At 35.8% G+C, this 17183-nt stretch overlaps 2 protein-coding genes across 2 annotated transcripts in view; one reads left to right on the top strand and one right to left on the bottom strand.

Annotated features, from left to right (window-relative positions):
- Positions 1–169: 169 nt before the first annotated feature.
- Positions 170–2966, bottom strand: LOC128244765 (protein FAM210A-like). The gene is made up of 3 exons (XM_052962828.1): positions 2716–2966; positions 1578–1911; positions 170–1287 (listed from the first exon to the last, which is right to left on the bottom strand). Exons 1-3 carry the CDS (start codon positions 2843–2845, stop codon positions 840–842), a joined length of 912 nt encoding a protein of 303 aa, XP_052818788.1. The 5' UTR covers positions 2846–2966; the 3' UTR covers positions 170–839.
- A 3568-nt stretch (positions 2967–6534) lies between these two features.
- Positions 6535–17183, top strand: part of LOC128242693 (guanine nucleotide-binding protein G(s) subunit alpha-like) — a 50101-nt gene continuing 39452 nt past the window's right edge. The window contains exons 1-3 of the mRNA XM_052959948.1: positions 6535–6903; positions 6997–7069; positions 11791–11845. Of these exons, the coding sequence (XP_052815908.1) occupies positions 6774–6903; positions 6997–7069; positions 11791–11845 (258 nt within the window). The 5' untranslated portion in view covers positions 6535–6773. The remainder of the gene's footprint in view (positions 6904–6996; positions 7070–11790; positions 11846–17183) is intronic.

Below are 17183 nucleotides of genomic sequence, written 5' to 3' on the forward strand. Positions count from 1 at the left end.
TAAATATTTATATATTAAAAATTTCAAAAACATTGAATTTAATATTCATAATAATAACTTTCCTGGATTAAATACATGGCTGGAGGAAGGGTCTCTTCAATTAGTTACTAGCCGGTGTTTCCCTCCTAGTATAAAGCTTTATAATTCATCCTTGAAAAATTAAGATGCATGAGTTTTAATAATTTATTCAATTACAAATAGACTCATTTTATAAAAAATGAACTCATAAACTAACAGCATACATGTAAATCTTAAATATCTGGTTAATGCTATAAAATACACATACTAGTATTCACACTTAACAGTTGAGAAATAAGCATGTACCTTAGTTCTGCTAAGTTCTACTTTATAGAACTTCTCTTTAATGATCGATTGATGCCTTAAATCAGATTAAGTATCGGTAAATTGCTTTCTTAAATCAATTGCGCATTTGTGACAAAAAATATTACTAAAACTAGTAAAGAAATACAAGCATATCTTGAACATCTGGTAAATGGTATTAAATACACATATAAATATTCAAAAAAAACGATTGAAAAGTAAGCAGTCCTGCTTTATAGAACTTCTTGAATAAATAAGGAGCAAATTGCCTTCTGGTAAAACAATTTTTTAACTTGGTTCTTTATGTTCTTTATCATCAACTTGTTTTTCTAAATTTAGACTGAATCATAGAGTCCCTGATGCTAGTCTACCTTAAATAAAACTTAAACAACTGGCAATACGATAAAAGTTTTGTTCTAAAATAGTTCATTGGTGTTTAACACTGACTGCGTACGGACTAAATGCTGAAAAAAAGTAAGCACGTACTTAAAACTGCTTCTTTGTAAAAACTCTCCATGCTAGTTTTTTCGACGCCTGATACCAGTGCTTAATTGTTTCCTCCTATTCTTTAACTTGTCTCTTAAACTGGTTTGCCTTAACTTCACATTGGACTTCACTCTGCTCGTTAAACCTTTTCTCCGACTGTTAAAATCTGTCTGAAGTTTTGTGGTTCTATGCTTCATATCCAATCTAAGTTTATTTGTCCTCTGAGAAACCTCCTTTCTGGAATCTTTTGCAAGACTTCTGAATGACTCCGACTCCTTTTTCGGAGCAATGCGACCAGCCTTTCTTAAGTATTTGATCATCAAGTTTGTCCCAGCAAGTGTGACAGTGTAGCGGGCAGGTGTGGCCAGTTTATACATGAGATATGCAAGGGCTATATCACCAAGACTGGAGCTTCGGAATGGACTGATCACACGCTCGCTGATCCCGAGCCACTCCATCACTGGTATCACGTCCACTCCACTGCGAACAGATATATAAACAGAAAGGTATGTTAGTATAATTATAATTATTACCTGTACAAATTGTAATGTTTAATGAAGATTTTCTTTTCTTCATACATCTCTACTAGTATATACTTTTTTCTATCAATTAATATTAACTGATTTTATTTTTTTAAGAAATTGAAAAAAAAATGACTGAAGTCATAATTATACATGTACATGTATGATTGTATGTAAAAAATTGCCATAAAATAAGATTGTTGTTGATGTGAATCACAATTCATTCAAATGGAGTTAAGATTCACTTACACTTTGGCTGCATAGAAGAATGAGCCAAACCATATTGAAGATGTGAAGATGTGAACTCCTACCAGAACTTTTCCATGCTCTTTGTAGGTTTTCTTAAACCTCTGAAACACTGACAGCTTTTCTGTATTCTCAACATATTCAGTTGGAGTATCAGGTTTTTTGTCTGGTGAATTTTGTGTTTCTTCTGTATTGGTCTGATCTTTGTCAGTTTGTTTTTGTGTGGGATCATCTGTAGAGGAATATTTGCCCTCTGAATACATGAGAGGGTTTTTGGTGAATGTTCTCAACCAACGAAATTGGTTTGGTGGTGAAATGCATGGTTGAGAATAAGAACCTGAAAGAACACAAGAATGTGCTTGTAATTTTATTAAACATAAATTTGTATACAATTCATAATCTTATAATTTAAATTTACATTTGTAACCAGGTATTCTCTATGTTGTTAAACTCATATAATGTTTTGCTAATAAATGAGCAAAAATGTAGCTTAAAAGTTTTATAGCAACGCAGTACAGCAACCACCTCCGGTGAAAGGGTTTTTTGGTCTGATCCATTCTAGAAGCATAGCAATTTTTGTAATCTGTTACACAGAGATAAACAAATTTCACAATAAATCAGGAGAATGTGTTCTAAAGAATGATCAGACATTTGACCAAGTGACTAATACACTTTAACGTGACACCAAGGTCTATATTCAAACTGGGACCAACAACAATCCCTATTATAAGAATTAAACTATATTGAGACCTAGATTTCTTAGCAGACACATATAATTAAATAAATCACACAATCTCAATGATGTGCTCATCATCATCATGTAGAATAAAATGAGGCCTCAAAGTTCTAACGTACAAACAAGATTTTCGGCAATTTGACCAAGCAATAACTTTTTCACATTTTGACAACTTCCATGCACGTTTGGAAGAAAAATTACTTCCAGTGAAAAGGCAAGTGGCAACATTGTTACATGCACTGGAATTTGAGTTTACAATTCATCACGATCAAACAATGGCAGTGAGATTCCGTTGGCCAGAACATGAAAATGTACCGATCATGATCGCTCAGCATCACTATATCCATATTGTGCTCAGTTGAGTTAAAAAAAAAAATCAACTATATTCATGATCATAAAACCCACCTATCAATGTCCTAGGAAATCTGGCTGATGAAACTTGCAACTGGCATCCACAAACCGCCACACCCCGTTGCTGACAGCATCGCACTGCCAGGTAAATTGGCCTAAACTTTGATATAATTGTTGTCTGCATACTTAAAAAATATGCTGCATTTACCTAATCACTTCAAACACGGAAACATCGTTTAAAAATACACGTGAAATTTGACATTTCTTGCCCGGCGGCTTACGGTACGTACTTTTGCGACATTAATCGGTTACATACAACTATACCATTGGAGCAGACAACAGTTTTTCTTAATTTGAAAAGAAAGAGTATGACAGGCATTATTGATACGGATTTGACGGGATGACTCAAAAGTAAACACGTTAAATGTGTATGGAGGTGTTTGGTAGCAATATATAATTTCACTGGAGCATGTAGATCATGAATAAACAAGAAGGACAAACGTGTTATCAATGCATCCCCTGAGACTATCTGCAAGCTTTTGCGGCCGTACTCAAATGGCGTACGTACTGTCCAGCAATGCTGTTATTGTTTATAGAGATAACTGGAGAAAATCGTTTCAAACGCCGTGTGTTATTTTAATAAAACCATGTCACTTTAGTCGTTGGACCTGCACGTACAGCAATTTGCTAAAAAGTACACCATTTTCCTTTTTCAGATACTTTGAAAAGAAACGCGAAAACCCACAACCTCTTAACAATTGCATGAACATTTGTGTACCAACGCACACACTGACACGGCAACAAAAACATTAGCCTGGGTTACCTGTCCTTACCATTTTATTCTCTTGTTGTGCAGACTACACTGGGAACCAGACAACAAAAACATGTGTCGTCTTCCAGCAGAGCATCAGCTTTATCGGACAATCCTGCGAACTGCTACGCGCGTGCTTTGAATCGGTTAATTGTTGCCAGGACAAAGGTCCAGCATCATATATAAAATTTTATCAAGAAATTGTATTTTAGTTTTCATCAAAATGTGTTTATGCATATTTTCAAACCACTATATGTGAAAGCAATTTATATGAGAAACGACAAGCGATGACTGTATAAACAAATCACATATGCATCGATTGCTAATCAAGTTGATGCTATTGAAAATATAAATGCTTATACTTGATACACGATTACAAAATATAATTAAAACTATAAAATGATGAAATGATTCATTAGTTTAATGCAGTTATTTATTCATTCACAAAATGACTGTATGGCTGACTGACATTTATTAATGAGTGAGTGAGCGAGCGAGCGAACGAGCGTTCAACCGAACGAACGAACGAACAAAGAAATAATTTATTGAATTGAACAAATAATTCATTGGTGGATTCGTGATGGATGACATATGCCCGTCATTCACATGATAGTGATAAAAACCAACAAGGACAGAACTGTTGCACTGGCCTTTGAATAAACGGAAAATATGTCAGTCCATTCAGGGAACGACGTCGTTGTGTGGTTAAAACATTTGAATGAACTTCGGAATGCCAAGCTTTTCATAGCGAATGCACGCACTCTATATTTCTGTTTTTCTATCATACTTTTAGCGTATTTGTGGTATTTCAGGACTTTCTCTGAACAGAACTCGTGCCGACTAGATTTGCCTAATACAGTGTTGCATATATGTATACGTTTGCAGTTCTTTATGATTTATACTTGTTTAGTGATACTTGTTGCTGAATTTTGTAAATTTAAACGTTCAGTAAATGCTCAAATAAAAGGAAGTTTACAATTTAGATGTTTTAACTTTTATAATACTTTTCAAAATGTGCCATGGTCTTCCGTGTAAAATATACCCGAAATCGTATCCTAAAAGAACAATTCTCCTTGGTGAGCATTCCAGACCCCTCTAAAACGACTGCTCAAATGCAAAGAAATTTACAAATAAGGTCATACCAACTCTTTTCTATGTTTAGCGATATGTTTGGGCTTCCTACACACAAAAAAAAACCGAACACACTTTTATATGATCAACGTTTTTTTATTGTTTTTTTTTGTTCGCGTATTTTAATTCTGACCACAGAACTTAAGTGCAAACAACATGATTCATACTTTGTACTAGACTAAGTGTTCTTGGCATTTTATATCAGAAAATGATGCATTCTGTGTGATTCCAATATCGATCACCAGACTTAATGCAAGCTTTATTTGAACTCATCTTGCAATGCTTGAAAATCTATATAACAATTGAGAATGTTCAAGCCTAGACTAATTAAGAGGCTCTGGTGGGTATATTCTACATTACCGCCGTGTATTTATATTATCCATTTGGCTACGAACATGTTAATGTTTATACCTAATAAAAAAAGTTCTGTGTCACTAGTTTAGTATTCGTTCTTTTTTCTGGGGTTCGTTTTTTCCAGGTTAGCTAGATAGGTTTTCGTTCTAATTAAGGGTTGACGCTAAACATAAGGATGAATTTGGTATGGCCTAAGACAAGAAAAGAACGGTGAAATGCTGAAGAAATGCAAATTCACAGCATTCAAAATAATATAAAGTAAAAGTGCAAAGGGCTGATCAGTATAAAGTAACGCTGACAACATTAGGGCGGAGTCAAAGTTTAACGTCGCTGTCCAATGGCGTTTATTAGATGGTTGATCCTGCACAAGGATTGAGAGCTTTAATACTAAAGAAAGAGAGATAACATCGTCGAAGGTATAAGAAGGACCTCGAAAGAGAGATAACATCGTCGAAGGTATAAGAAGGACCTCGATCGATATGAACACACATGTAAATGCTTTGGAAACAATCTCAATATGACTTCGTGCATTTAAACCCTGCGTCGGGCCTAAATCCATCAACTATCCAGAGGATTTCCAGGATAGGAATCAGTTCAGCCTGCTAGACACACTAGCGGATCCGGGGTGAGGGGTGCATCCGGCGCCGCACCCCCACCCCAAAAATACCTGAAAAACCACAAATCGTCCAATTTTACTTTGAATTTCAATATGGGAGATAGGAGAAAAAGTAATAAAATACGTTAAAATGCACAATTACGGACTATAATTTTTCTTGTGGAGGTACCCCAATCGCACCCCCACCCCCACCAGCCAACACTATTAACCAAGTATATATATATTTTTTTAAAAAGGTTACACCCCTAAGTTATGCCCCTGTTACATCGAATCCTGGACCTGCTCCTTCGGAGATGGTTTCTTGTTTATGGACTCGTCGGCGTCGCCGTGGGCGGCCGGGAAGCCTGTAAGACTAACACTTTCTTGATTTGAGGGTCTCTTAGACAATCCTGTTTGCGAAGACATGGGTGTGCCGAATCCAAACTGAAAAAGAGGTACTCCTTGAGCAAGGTCCGTCCATAATCAGTGTACTGGTGTGAATGGAAGGACTCTTGCCCGTCAAGGTGACGTATTATCAAGCGTACATGTGATATAGATCATAGGGAGTCGCGTCGTAAGTTTTTTCTGCATTCGAAGTACTAGTATACACTTTTATGTGCTTTTATCATATGAAATTAGGAAAATTTGTTTCATAAATTCATTTGATAATAAGTAATTCACGTAAATGCTCGCACACATTCTGTAAACTCATATTATTCCGAAAAGTGAATAGAGTGTTTGCCAGTATATTTATTCAATTTAGACGATGTACAGGCCCAGGCGTAGAAATACGCAGTCAGTGGGATACAGTACAGCGCATTATTATTTTTGCATTTTAGCTTTTGGCGTTATAAGGGAAGTAATGCTGTAAACCGTATAAATTAAGTAAACCGAAAGTAGCATTACATTCCCTTCGTTACTTATAGCGCACCTGCTAGTGATGTCATCAATACACATCTCCCATAATGCTCGTAACCCCACCCAGAGCTGTCAGCTTGATGAGATGATCGGAGCAATGTCGGAACCCGGAGATTTTGTGTTGTTTTCATGACAAATTGTGATTTTTCGGGCTCTTTAGTGGATTTTCCGCCTTGTGGCCCGAGAGGCGAAGTGTACGTTCGTCTTGGATTTAATTTCAGTGTTGCCCGGCGTTGAACGGAATCGTTTATGGTGTGATTTGGATCATATTTAGGCGAATTTTCGTCCATTTTTGTCCACAACATGGGGTGCTTCAAAGGGAAATCGGGTGACGAAGAAGAACGAATGCGAAAAGAAACGAATAAAAAGATCGAACGACAGTTGCAAAAGGATAAACAAACTTACAGAGCAACGCACCGATTGTTGTTGTTAGGTAAATTAATGTTAATTAGATTTTAATTGGCTTACTGAAATGTCTAATGTCTTTGATTTCCTTCACTGAACCTCATACTTTTCTTTTACTTAGGTGCCGGGGAATCAGGGAAATCAACGATTGTGAAGCAAATGAGAATTCTTCACGTCAATGGCTTTAGTCCAGAGTAAGTACCACATTTTCCCACTCAACTTGTAAAAAAGTTGGTGTCAGTGTGTGTGATTTCACAACCCAATTCTCTCCAAAATTTGTGGCTAAAGTGGGTTGGGTCATCCATTTCTTGAATGGATATGATAATGTTCATGTCATGCTTGTTAAAATATGAAATGCAAACACTAGAGAATTGTTCAATGGGTGATTATTAACACAAATGGATTTATTTTAAATGATATGTTTGCAATTACCATGATTATGAAAATGATATTGCTTGAGAAAGTTTATGGCTAATGTCAATCTTGTTAGTGCCAAGAACCCAACATTGTGGTTTTAAAATGTTTGACTTAATTGCAAAATCAGTGTTATGTGTCACTTCAAATAATTAACTAAATGTGTCCCTTTTCATTATTCATGTACATTTCGCTGTGAATACTGCAGGCAAACTGCTTCTGAAAGTAGAAGAATTAAATGGGAATTTGACAATATTGAAAACAAGCATGAGATATAGAATATGAAGTATCAGTTCTGCAGTTGTCCAAAATGTCTGTCAATTAGAATTTTGTTGTTTAAAATATTATTTTTGTGTAACCTAGGCTAGTGTAAACCACAGTAGACCATTTTTTAAAGTAACATATAGCTTATCATGAACTCCAGGCTCATTAAAAGGTGAAGTTCAGGGTAGTGGGTTATTTAAAAGAGGCCAGGATGTGCACTTGTAAATAATGGTGGATTATGCCATTGTAACTGGGGTATTAGTCAAAATATGCTTTTTTACAAGTTTTAAGTCAGGAACTTAAACTGAGGAGCAAAATCTAAGTGTTCTCAATGGCCAATTAATCTTATATGACCAATCAAAACAGACAAATTTCTCTTATATCAACAATATATAAGTTCAATCAAAGATGTTTATTGACTACGTCCCAAGAACCCTGTGCGAGTATTGTGGTTTTTGCTAGGGATGCTGGCGCTAGAGATGCTGGCGCTAGAGATGCTGGTGGTAGGGATGGTGGTGCTAGAGATGGTGGTGCTAGGGATCGTGGCACTAGAGATGGTGCAATGATTGAATATAATAAGATAGTCAATGGATGCCCGACATAATTGAATGTCAATGAAGCTTATAATTTTCATTTAATTTATAGAATTGTACATTCTACCTAAAATTCAATAAAAAAACAAAATCATTTGTATACAAGTATTTGATATATGCCTGGGATACACGTTTTAAAAGTGAATAATATTAATGATAATACTAATATTTAGTGTAAGATCATATTTGCTTGATTATTGTCGATTCGGTCATCAATTTTGAAAAAAGGAGATAATTTTTTATGTAGCCTTGACTAAAACATGTCTTTCATTTAAGGGTTTTATGTTTTATAAGGTCAGTTTTTTTTTGTGTGAAACAGGGTTTCCGCCAGGCATTTCATAAGGCATGTCGGAAGGGGAGGGTTTGGGAGGGGTGTCCCCTCCTGACGACGATTTTTTTTATTTTCGTATCCAAAATGGTGCAATTTCCTGCATTTTAAACAAGTTTACAGTTATGTTCTATGATTTAGAATTACCAACTCAAGTCCGATTAACATTAAACATATATGTGAAAAGGTTTAATGGGTTCTCTTCATTAATTATTGGTATTTCTCAAGTTTTCCGACGATATCGATCGACTCATGTTTCGTTTAGTGCGGGTATTATTTTTATTGACACCGTTGACGTCACAACAAAACGTGTAAAGCACGCTGCATGCTGGAACACAAAAGAGCCCGGAGCAAAGCGACTACTCGTGGGTGTATTCGTATTTAAAGCTGCAACAGCTAATATTATATTTTTAAAGCCGGGTCGGCTAAATAATAACTTGAAGGGAATGTAATGTGTATTTTCAGATTTATTTATCTTTTTCTAAATAAATCAAAAGAACGATAAAATAATCAAAGTTTAATAATAAGCAACACAAAATATAACTTTATACTAAACTAAAGACGGGAACGCGACTCAATTACAAACGACGACATAGCATAACCATTGTTTATAATAACACAGATATCTTAACACGGTTCTCTATTACAATTTAATAATTAGTTAATAAACGGACTCTGGATTAAGAAACAAAATAAAACGACACATGATTTATGTTAACGAAATCAATTAACACTTATTATTTACTTTGCGTTCATAGATGATTATAGGGATGAAGGTTGCAATTACGACAGTGGTGTTTTTCACACATTCCCATTTTGATAAAGAATAGGAGGAGTTTGGTTGATTGCACTGTTGAACCTCACCGACACGCCTTCATGATGTCGTCGATCCTGAATGGCTGATACAAATGCCGTAATAGTCCAGACACGCCTTCTGGCTGTCAGTTAACCGTTGCAATCGCAACAAAATTGTTGATTGTCAAAACTGATGATTGTTTTGATAAGGATTGTCGCTACGCGGATTAAAGCATGTCCGCATAATAAACGCGTGTCGGTAATTGGCCTTGCCAGCGGAAGGCACGTCGGGCCCGACAAGCCATAAAGGGCTGGCGGAAACCCTGTGAAATGTGAAAAGTTTTCTATTTTTCTGAAAAGCCTTGTAATGCTTTTTTTGAAAATTTAATTATTTCAGTCTTGGATTTACAAAAATATTTGGATTGAGTATATGGCAGTTGTTGTTTGGTGTTTGTTAAAAAAGTAAGCAAAATAATTTTATTTTATGTTGTCAACATGAATTGATCTGTGAGTTCCATATAAAGATAAGTACAATTAGTATGGACTAACTTAGTAAATCAAGGACTTTTCTATCATGTGTTGTGTAAATTGGACGCATTTCACTTCAAAAAGGTCTGTTAAAAAAAAAATAAAGAGCAAGGGTAATTCTCCAGGACCCCCCTGTTTCGTATGCTGTGTCTTCTGCCTTACCGTCTCTTTAGCATTAACCAATGTATTTTTCCAAGGAGGTTACACACCACCAATTTCTTAACAATAATTTTTAAAGCCATATTCAGATTATGATTGTTTTTGGCTGGAGTGTGCCTTCACTTTTTAAAGGTCCATTCTGCCATATAGGAAGCAACCAATGCTAAATTGAAAAAAAAAATGTTTTCAATCTTGAAAGTGGAGTTCAACACTAAATATTAACTCATTTAGAAGAAGAATGTAATCATAAATGAAACTTAACATCAATAGCTTCTGAAATGTTGCCTAAATTTTGTATATAAATGATAATATTCATTTTACTTAAATATTTTACTGTAGATCTGTAAAACTATGAATTAATCTTAAAACACTAGATTCTTGACACAACTGAGTTACACTGAGTAGTCGAGCAAACTCCTTTGCAAATAGCTGTTAGTAATGCATTCCCAATGTTTTAACATATTAAAGAAAGCATTTTAAAACTGTCTCTTACAGCTTATATCAACAACATATTTGAATATTGGCATCTGTAAAATAAAAACTTTTATTTGAAATCCATCTTTAATGGTTTAATTAATTACATTATTTGTTTATTTAATGTGACACTATTATTCAAAATCAAAACATACACATGTATAACAAACATAAATTTTGACTGATTAACCTTTAACTACTTACATGTATTTAATAGCAGAAAGTGCAAAAATATTAAATGATTGGTGAGTGCTAAAAGATTTACTGTGATCTTTTATAGTCTTCTAAGGTAGAAACCGTGTTTTGTGCTAATTTCTTCCAAATTCAACACGGTATCCTTCATAAGAACCATTGTTTTCGAAATTTATTCATCCTTTTTGGAATATCAAAACAATATTATTAATTGTGGTAAATCTTATTTGGGAGTAAGAGTGCATCTTTAATAAAGGGAAAGGTCAGATCTATTTTGCATTACAACAATGAACATACAATGTAATCTCTGAATATCTTTTATACAGTGACAAACATTTGTATTATCTGCTATGTACATTTTATTTAAAACCATTTACCATTCCTGGGTGAATAAAGTAGGGTTTTAGCCAGGTTTTAAAAAGAACATGGTGCTGCAGAAAAGGGACATGTTGCTAAGGGTAAAAAGGGGACATTAAATTGCGCTATAAGAACTTGACCATTATGAATTTGGCAGAAATCGTGTTTAATTGATGTAAAGTATGTATGTATTTATAAACTTGTTAAAAGTTTTATACAATACAAAAGCAATATTTGACTGTCTTAAGCATTTGATTCTATGAAGGCAGAAGGGAGCCCATGCTGGCCTCCATGAGGGCAAAAGGGTGCCCATGCTGGTCTCCATGAGGGCAGAAGGGTGCCCATGCTGGTCTCAATGAGGGCAGAAGGGTGCCCATGCTGGTCTCCATGAGGGCAGAAGGGTGCCCATGCTGGTCTCAATGAGAGCAGAAGGGTGCCCATGCTGGTCTTCATGGACTGCACCCTTCCATAACCCTTCAGCTGAAACCTCTAAAAACATACTGTCTGACCATGGACAAACCCATAGATCATTTTGAGACTAAGCAACTCCCATATATCTTGGTTGTGCCCTGAATTTCATCAGCTTGTTACTCCAGTTTTAAAAACCTATTAATGTTCAGTAATTGTACCTGATATATACAGTGATTGTACAAGTTGTTAAGTAATTCTAAAACAGTAGTGACAGCCATAAACTGATTTTTGGAAAGCATAAATTATGTGAGAACTACATGTTCTGTCTTGCAATACATCGAGATTTACAGACATTTATATAAAATTGATTTATTCTCAATGAATGTTCTTGTATTTTCAGGGAAAGAAAGCAAAAAATTGAGGACATCAAGAGAAATGTCAGAGATGCTATATTGGTAAGTGTTCAGGGCCATGTATTTGCTATATTTCCTAGATATTGATTCAAGACACTGGGTGCACCATTTTATTGTCTTCAAAGTAGGCCACGGCTTAATAATAGAAACTCACTCCGGCTGTATTGGTTTTAACAGACTGCATTACATTTCATGTTTAATTGCACTACTACTTCCTTCATCCGCCTCTGTTTTTTCTTCTTCTAAATGTGCAGACAGGATCACAATTACATGTCGTGATCTTTGTGCTACCATTGAGGGTATCTCGGTGTTTATCAAATGGTATACTGTCCATCTGTCTCCAAAGACTAGGCATTTTCAGCTACTTTCATAGCTGTTATCCGGTTATGTTTCAATCTCCAAAAAGTTTATATATATTCTTGATTATGAATATAAAAATTCTGATGAATGTTTAAGACAGAAGTCAAAAGGTCAAGGGATGCTGTCCCAAAATGAACCCCTTAAACAACATGGTTTACCCTTGTTCGGGGATGCCATGGCAACATAGTTAACCCCTAAACAACATGGTTTACCCTTGTTCGGGGATGCCATGGCAACATAGTTAACCCCTTAAACAACATGGGTTACCTTGGTCTGGGGATGCTGTGTCAACCAAGTTAACCCCTTAAACAACATGGGTTACCCTTGTCCGGGATGCCATGGCAACAAAGTTAACCCCTTAAACAATATGGGTTACCCTTGTCCAGGATGCCATGGCAACAAAGTTAACCCTTAAACAGCATGGGTTACCCTTGTCCGGGATGCCATGGCAACAAAGTTAACCCTTAAACAGCATGGGTTACCCTTGTCCGGGATGCCATGGCAACACACTTAACCCTTAAACAGCATGGGTTACCCTGGTCTGGGTTTAACCATCCAGTTTTGTCATTTCATAATGAATATAATTCAAAGTTACACAATATACGTGTGAATGTACCTAAGTTACGTGGGAAGACAAGACTTTTAACTTCCCCATATACAGTGAGAGTCATCCTTCTGCATCATTGTCTTTACATTTCTCATACAATCATGGGATAAATAACATAATTCACACATTTAGGATTTCTGATTTGTGCAGTGGCTATTTTTAGCTCTGGTGTGGATTGCTGTTTGATTTCCTTAAATACCTTGTTACATGTTGCTAATCACTCAGTAATGGACCTCTGTACAGTCGTTGATGTGTGGGTGGGGTCTACAAAAGGTATAAATAATAGTTACGACACACAACCAGAGTTATTGAGATAAGGCACGAATACTTTAGCACTGGGCCTAAAAAAATACTTTTGGTTCGGGTTACCCGACCCTACCTACCAAATAGGTGCTGACCCTACAGTTTTTATAGTCAGTTGTTAAAAAAAATGTGTGTTTTAATAATTTATTTAGTTTAAAACCTTTAGAGCTTAATACTGAAGATTACTTTAGCACCAATCTTAAATGATGACAATAACGTTCTTCCTAATAAAAAAGAAGGAAAAAAAGCAGCCTACAATACACTCAACGAGTTAGACCAACTTTCCATTTCCCTCCGCGGATTTTTGCTATCGTGGCCAACACAATGATTTTATCAACTGTCCGCGTTCCTCAGAGTTTGAATTTAAGGCACTCGGAGGGTGATCAGTCGACCGAAGAATAACGAACTCCGCGTTCGTCTGAGGGGTTAACTCTGCGAAACTATGCGGACACTTGATAAGAATCTATGCTTAAGTTATTTAATTTTATTAAAATTTTCAACCGATTACGACGGCTCCAGTAAATTGCTATTATTCTTTTTCCTCTGCCCATTTTGCATGAAGTTAGCTTACCACAAGAATGCAGTCGTATTTCACTAGTTGCACATGCGTCTTATAAACGTGTTTTTGCTAATGACTGATAAACACATTTCATCCGAGAAATTCTAGGTTACACATTTTCGGAAAATCAGGAGGTCAAACACGCGTTCAAAGTTCACAGCGCATGGTTTTGAAGGCCTTCTTGTCTCGTTTTCTGTGGAAAATTCCATTAAACATCATAGCTATTTTTAACCACCAATAATAAATAGTATATATTCTACATTGTATTGATCACGCGCTTGACGTCAGAGGTCATGGTTCAGAATCATGTAAATAGTCGGCTGCTTTATGATGCAATAAAATTAGTGGCAATACTTTAATGATTCAATGTTTATTATTCAAGACAATATTCAATTGGCGTTTACGGACATAAATACAAATTAAACGTTGGTACATGTAAAAACCTTTTACGCTTAACAATGTGCATAAGCATAAAAATAAATAACTTCTTAACAAGAATGATTTCTTGCTTATCTGATTAGACTCTGAGTTCCGCCGCGGGATCATAAAATCGGACGATTCTCAACGCTATTGTTCATATTAAACTCTGCGGTAAGCCAGCCACTCAGAGGAACTCAGGGGGATTTTAGCGAGGGCAACAGTTTAACCCTCGGAGGAAACCCGCGATCATCGACTTGATCCCTCGGAGTGAACGAGGAAAGTTGGTCTAACTCGTTGAGTGTACTGTACCTACTCTAATTGTTTTTAAAAAGGATGTAACTTGAACCAAACCATTTTATGCGATGGTAATGTGTACGTGGTATGTGCATCCGTGCGTTCGTGCGTCTGTAAACAATTGCTTGTGAACACGATACAGTCTTCAGTTTTGATTGTATCTTGATGAAACTTGTACAGTATCTCGATATCCATTAGAGCTTGGTTCCTTTCGAAAAACCAGCCAGATTCGCCCATGAATGCCTAGATTATGGGCCATGAAAGTTTTAAAGAAATGCTTTCTATTTTTAGCCAGGTCTGCATGAGCGAATTCTATTTTTAGCCAAGTTTACATGTACATGTAAATTCAAGTCTAGAGTTAAGGGAGACAATTTGCAAGTCTAGGATTTTGAGAGACAATTTGCTTTTTGCTTCTGCAGCTGATTTTGTGAATTACTCTGCCTTGTTCTTGTTGAAAGCCCAAAGGCCATTTTTTAGCTTTAAGTTCTGTAGATTGCGCATTCATCTTAACAAAATTGGTTGTGAATGTTTTAAGTTATGCACCTGGTGTCATTACTGGCTACACCCAGGGTTCACAGGTTTGGTAAACATAAATCTGGAAAGGTTTGAGAATCTTTTTGTGTGTTCGTGCATCCATCTCAGCACAATTGATAATGTTTGTTCAAATTGATCAATGTTGTCCAAGGAGGCCCTTGACTTTGACCTTTTGACCAACTTTTTTTTAACTTTTAATACTACAGAAATTTTTACTATGAGTACAGTTTTGAAAGCATTTTTTTTTGTCAGATGACTTTTACTTGGCACATATTAAAATAGTTCAAGCAACTAATCTGCTTACAATACTTTCTGGGCTCAGATGTTGAACGTGCTACGTTTTCAGGTAACCCAAACACAAAACATAAACTATATGTCTGTTGCCTTTTACCCATACATACATGCTCTGGATTGATATGACCACAAAAGTCATGCCAGTAGAGCATAGGCCCTTTTGGGCCTCTTGAAAAGGGCCTCTTGTTTGTTTTGGCCCTAGTGTATAAATTCACTAACGAGGGTTTCGAGTGTTTCAGTGACTACTGTTAGGGACGATTTGTAATTTATCTGCACAGTAGTTATGGAATGGCTACGCCAATGCTATGGTAGTTCAGGTGTAAACAAAACAGAGCAAACACACTCAAACATTGTACAATGATGATTTTTTCAGTGCTGTTGTCTGCTGCCGGTATTCATCTCAATACTTGATGTTCTCTCATCTTAGGCCCGTGCAGTCTTCACCTTGCATTGGTTTAGTTTAAATTAAGCAAGAAAAGTTGGACACATACGCAGGCACACACACTGTAATTGCTTGATTTTTTTCATGAAGAGTTTTAGATTTGGGGATAGCTTAAAACGTATGTATTTACTTTGGGAAACAATTTCTAACAACATCATCGTTATAATGGTTGCTGATACAATTTTAAATGAGAATATGGTCTTGTGGTATGGGATGAATGGACAAATTCTATTTTGTTGAGCTTGGACTGCTTGATAATTAACCATTAGCTCGAGAGGAATCCTGCCATTCATTCAATATCATTGTGTATTCATGTTTATTGTCCAACTAATTTGATAACTTGTATGATAAGTGTCTGCCTCTCACCCAAAGGAAGTGGGTTTAAGTCCCTTGTCTTGGGTTTGACCTGCTCCAGTTAAACATTCCCTTGGCCTCTCAGAAACAGTTTTTAGCTAGGTTTGCAAGTGTATTCATCATTTATTGTTCCAGTATTTGGTGACAGGAATGAAACAATTAAATGCAACCAGTGTGTTATTAGGCGTCATTTAGTAAATTAAATGCAACCAGTGTGTTATTAGGCGTCATTTAGTAACTAATGGTGCTGCTGAATTATTTATGCTTTTAGCACAGATATGGTCATTTATATATTACTGATATTTAATATTCCTTTTTAATTAATTAAATAAAGTTTTTATTTGTTTGTTTTGGAATTGTCTGGGAAAAAAACCTCACCATATATATGAATGTTACTTCATGGTCTTGACCAACCAAAACATCAAGTTTTGGTCTGACTTAAATTCAGGTCAGATGAATGACTTAAATTCAGGTCTGTCATCTGCAAGTTCATACTTAGTCAGCTATTTCAATAAAATCTAGTTTAGAATTTGAAATCATATTCATGGCTGTATTAAACGGAGCATGGCTCTTAATATTTTAAACATGGTTTCAATACCTTTCTAACTAAATGAATCAATATTATGTGACTTAGGTATTTTTATTTCTTCAGATCTATATTAACAGTGGAGGAATCAATATAAGTTTCAAATTAGTAAACAGGGGCAGATCTAGGATTTGCATTAGAGGGGGGCGTAACTTAGCACGGCTTTTCACAAAAAATTGGGAAGAGGCCTAGACTTCATTTTGGGAATTTAAGCGCTTGAAATTATGCAAATTGGAAAATCTAAGTGCGTAAACTCCCCAAACAAGGAAATCCAAATTCCTATGTATAAAGGTTTGGGCTAAAGCCATAAGTTAACCACCAATATTTGTATTTCAAGAAGGCCATTCTCTTTTCTGTTTCTTGCAGTTCCGGGTGACATGTAATATCACATCTAACAATCATTTACATGTACACTACAAAATCTACATGTAAAGAGAAGAGTTTTACCTTGCATTTTTTCACTACCCCATTATACAATTATTGTGATTGCAGTGCATTTCTTTTAAGGGTTTTTACGTAATACAGGGGGTTTTTTTGGCAATTTTTATAGCCGGTATTCGGTCATGTTCCCAATGGCAAAAAGTATCTTTTTTTCCCAATTTCTGAATAAAAATTCCCAATCTGGAG

This window comes from Mya arenaria, chromosome 8, assembly GCF_026914265.1.
Source record: "Mya arenaria isolate MELC-2E11 chromosome 8, ASM2691426v1".
Taxonomy (NCBI): Eukaryota; Metazoa; Mollusca; class Bivalvia; order Myida; family Myidae; genus Mya; species Mya arenaria.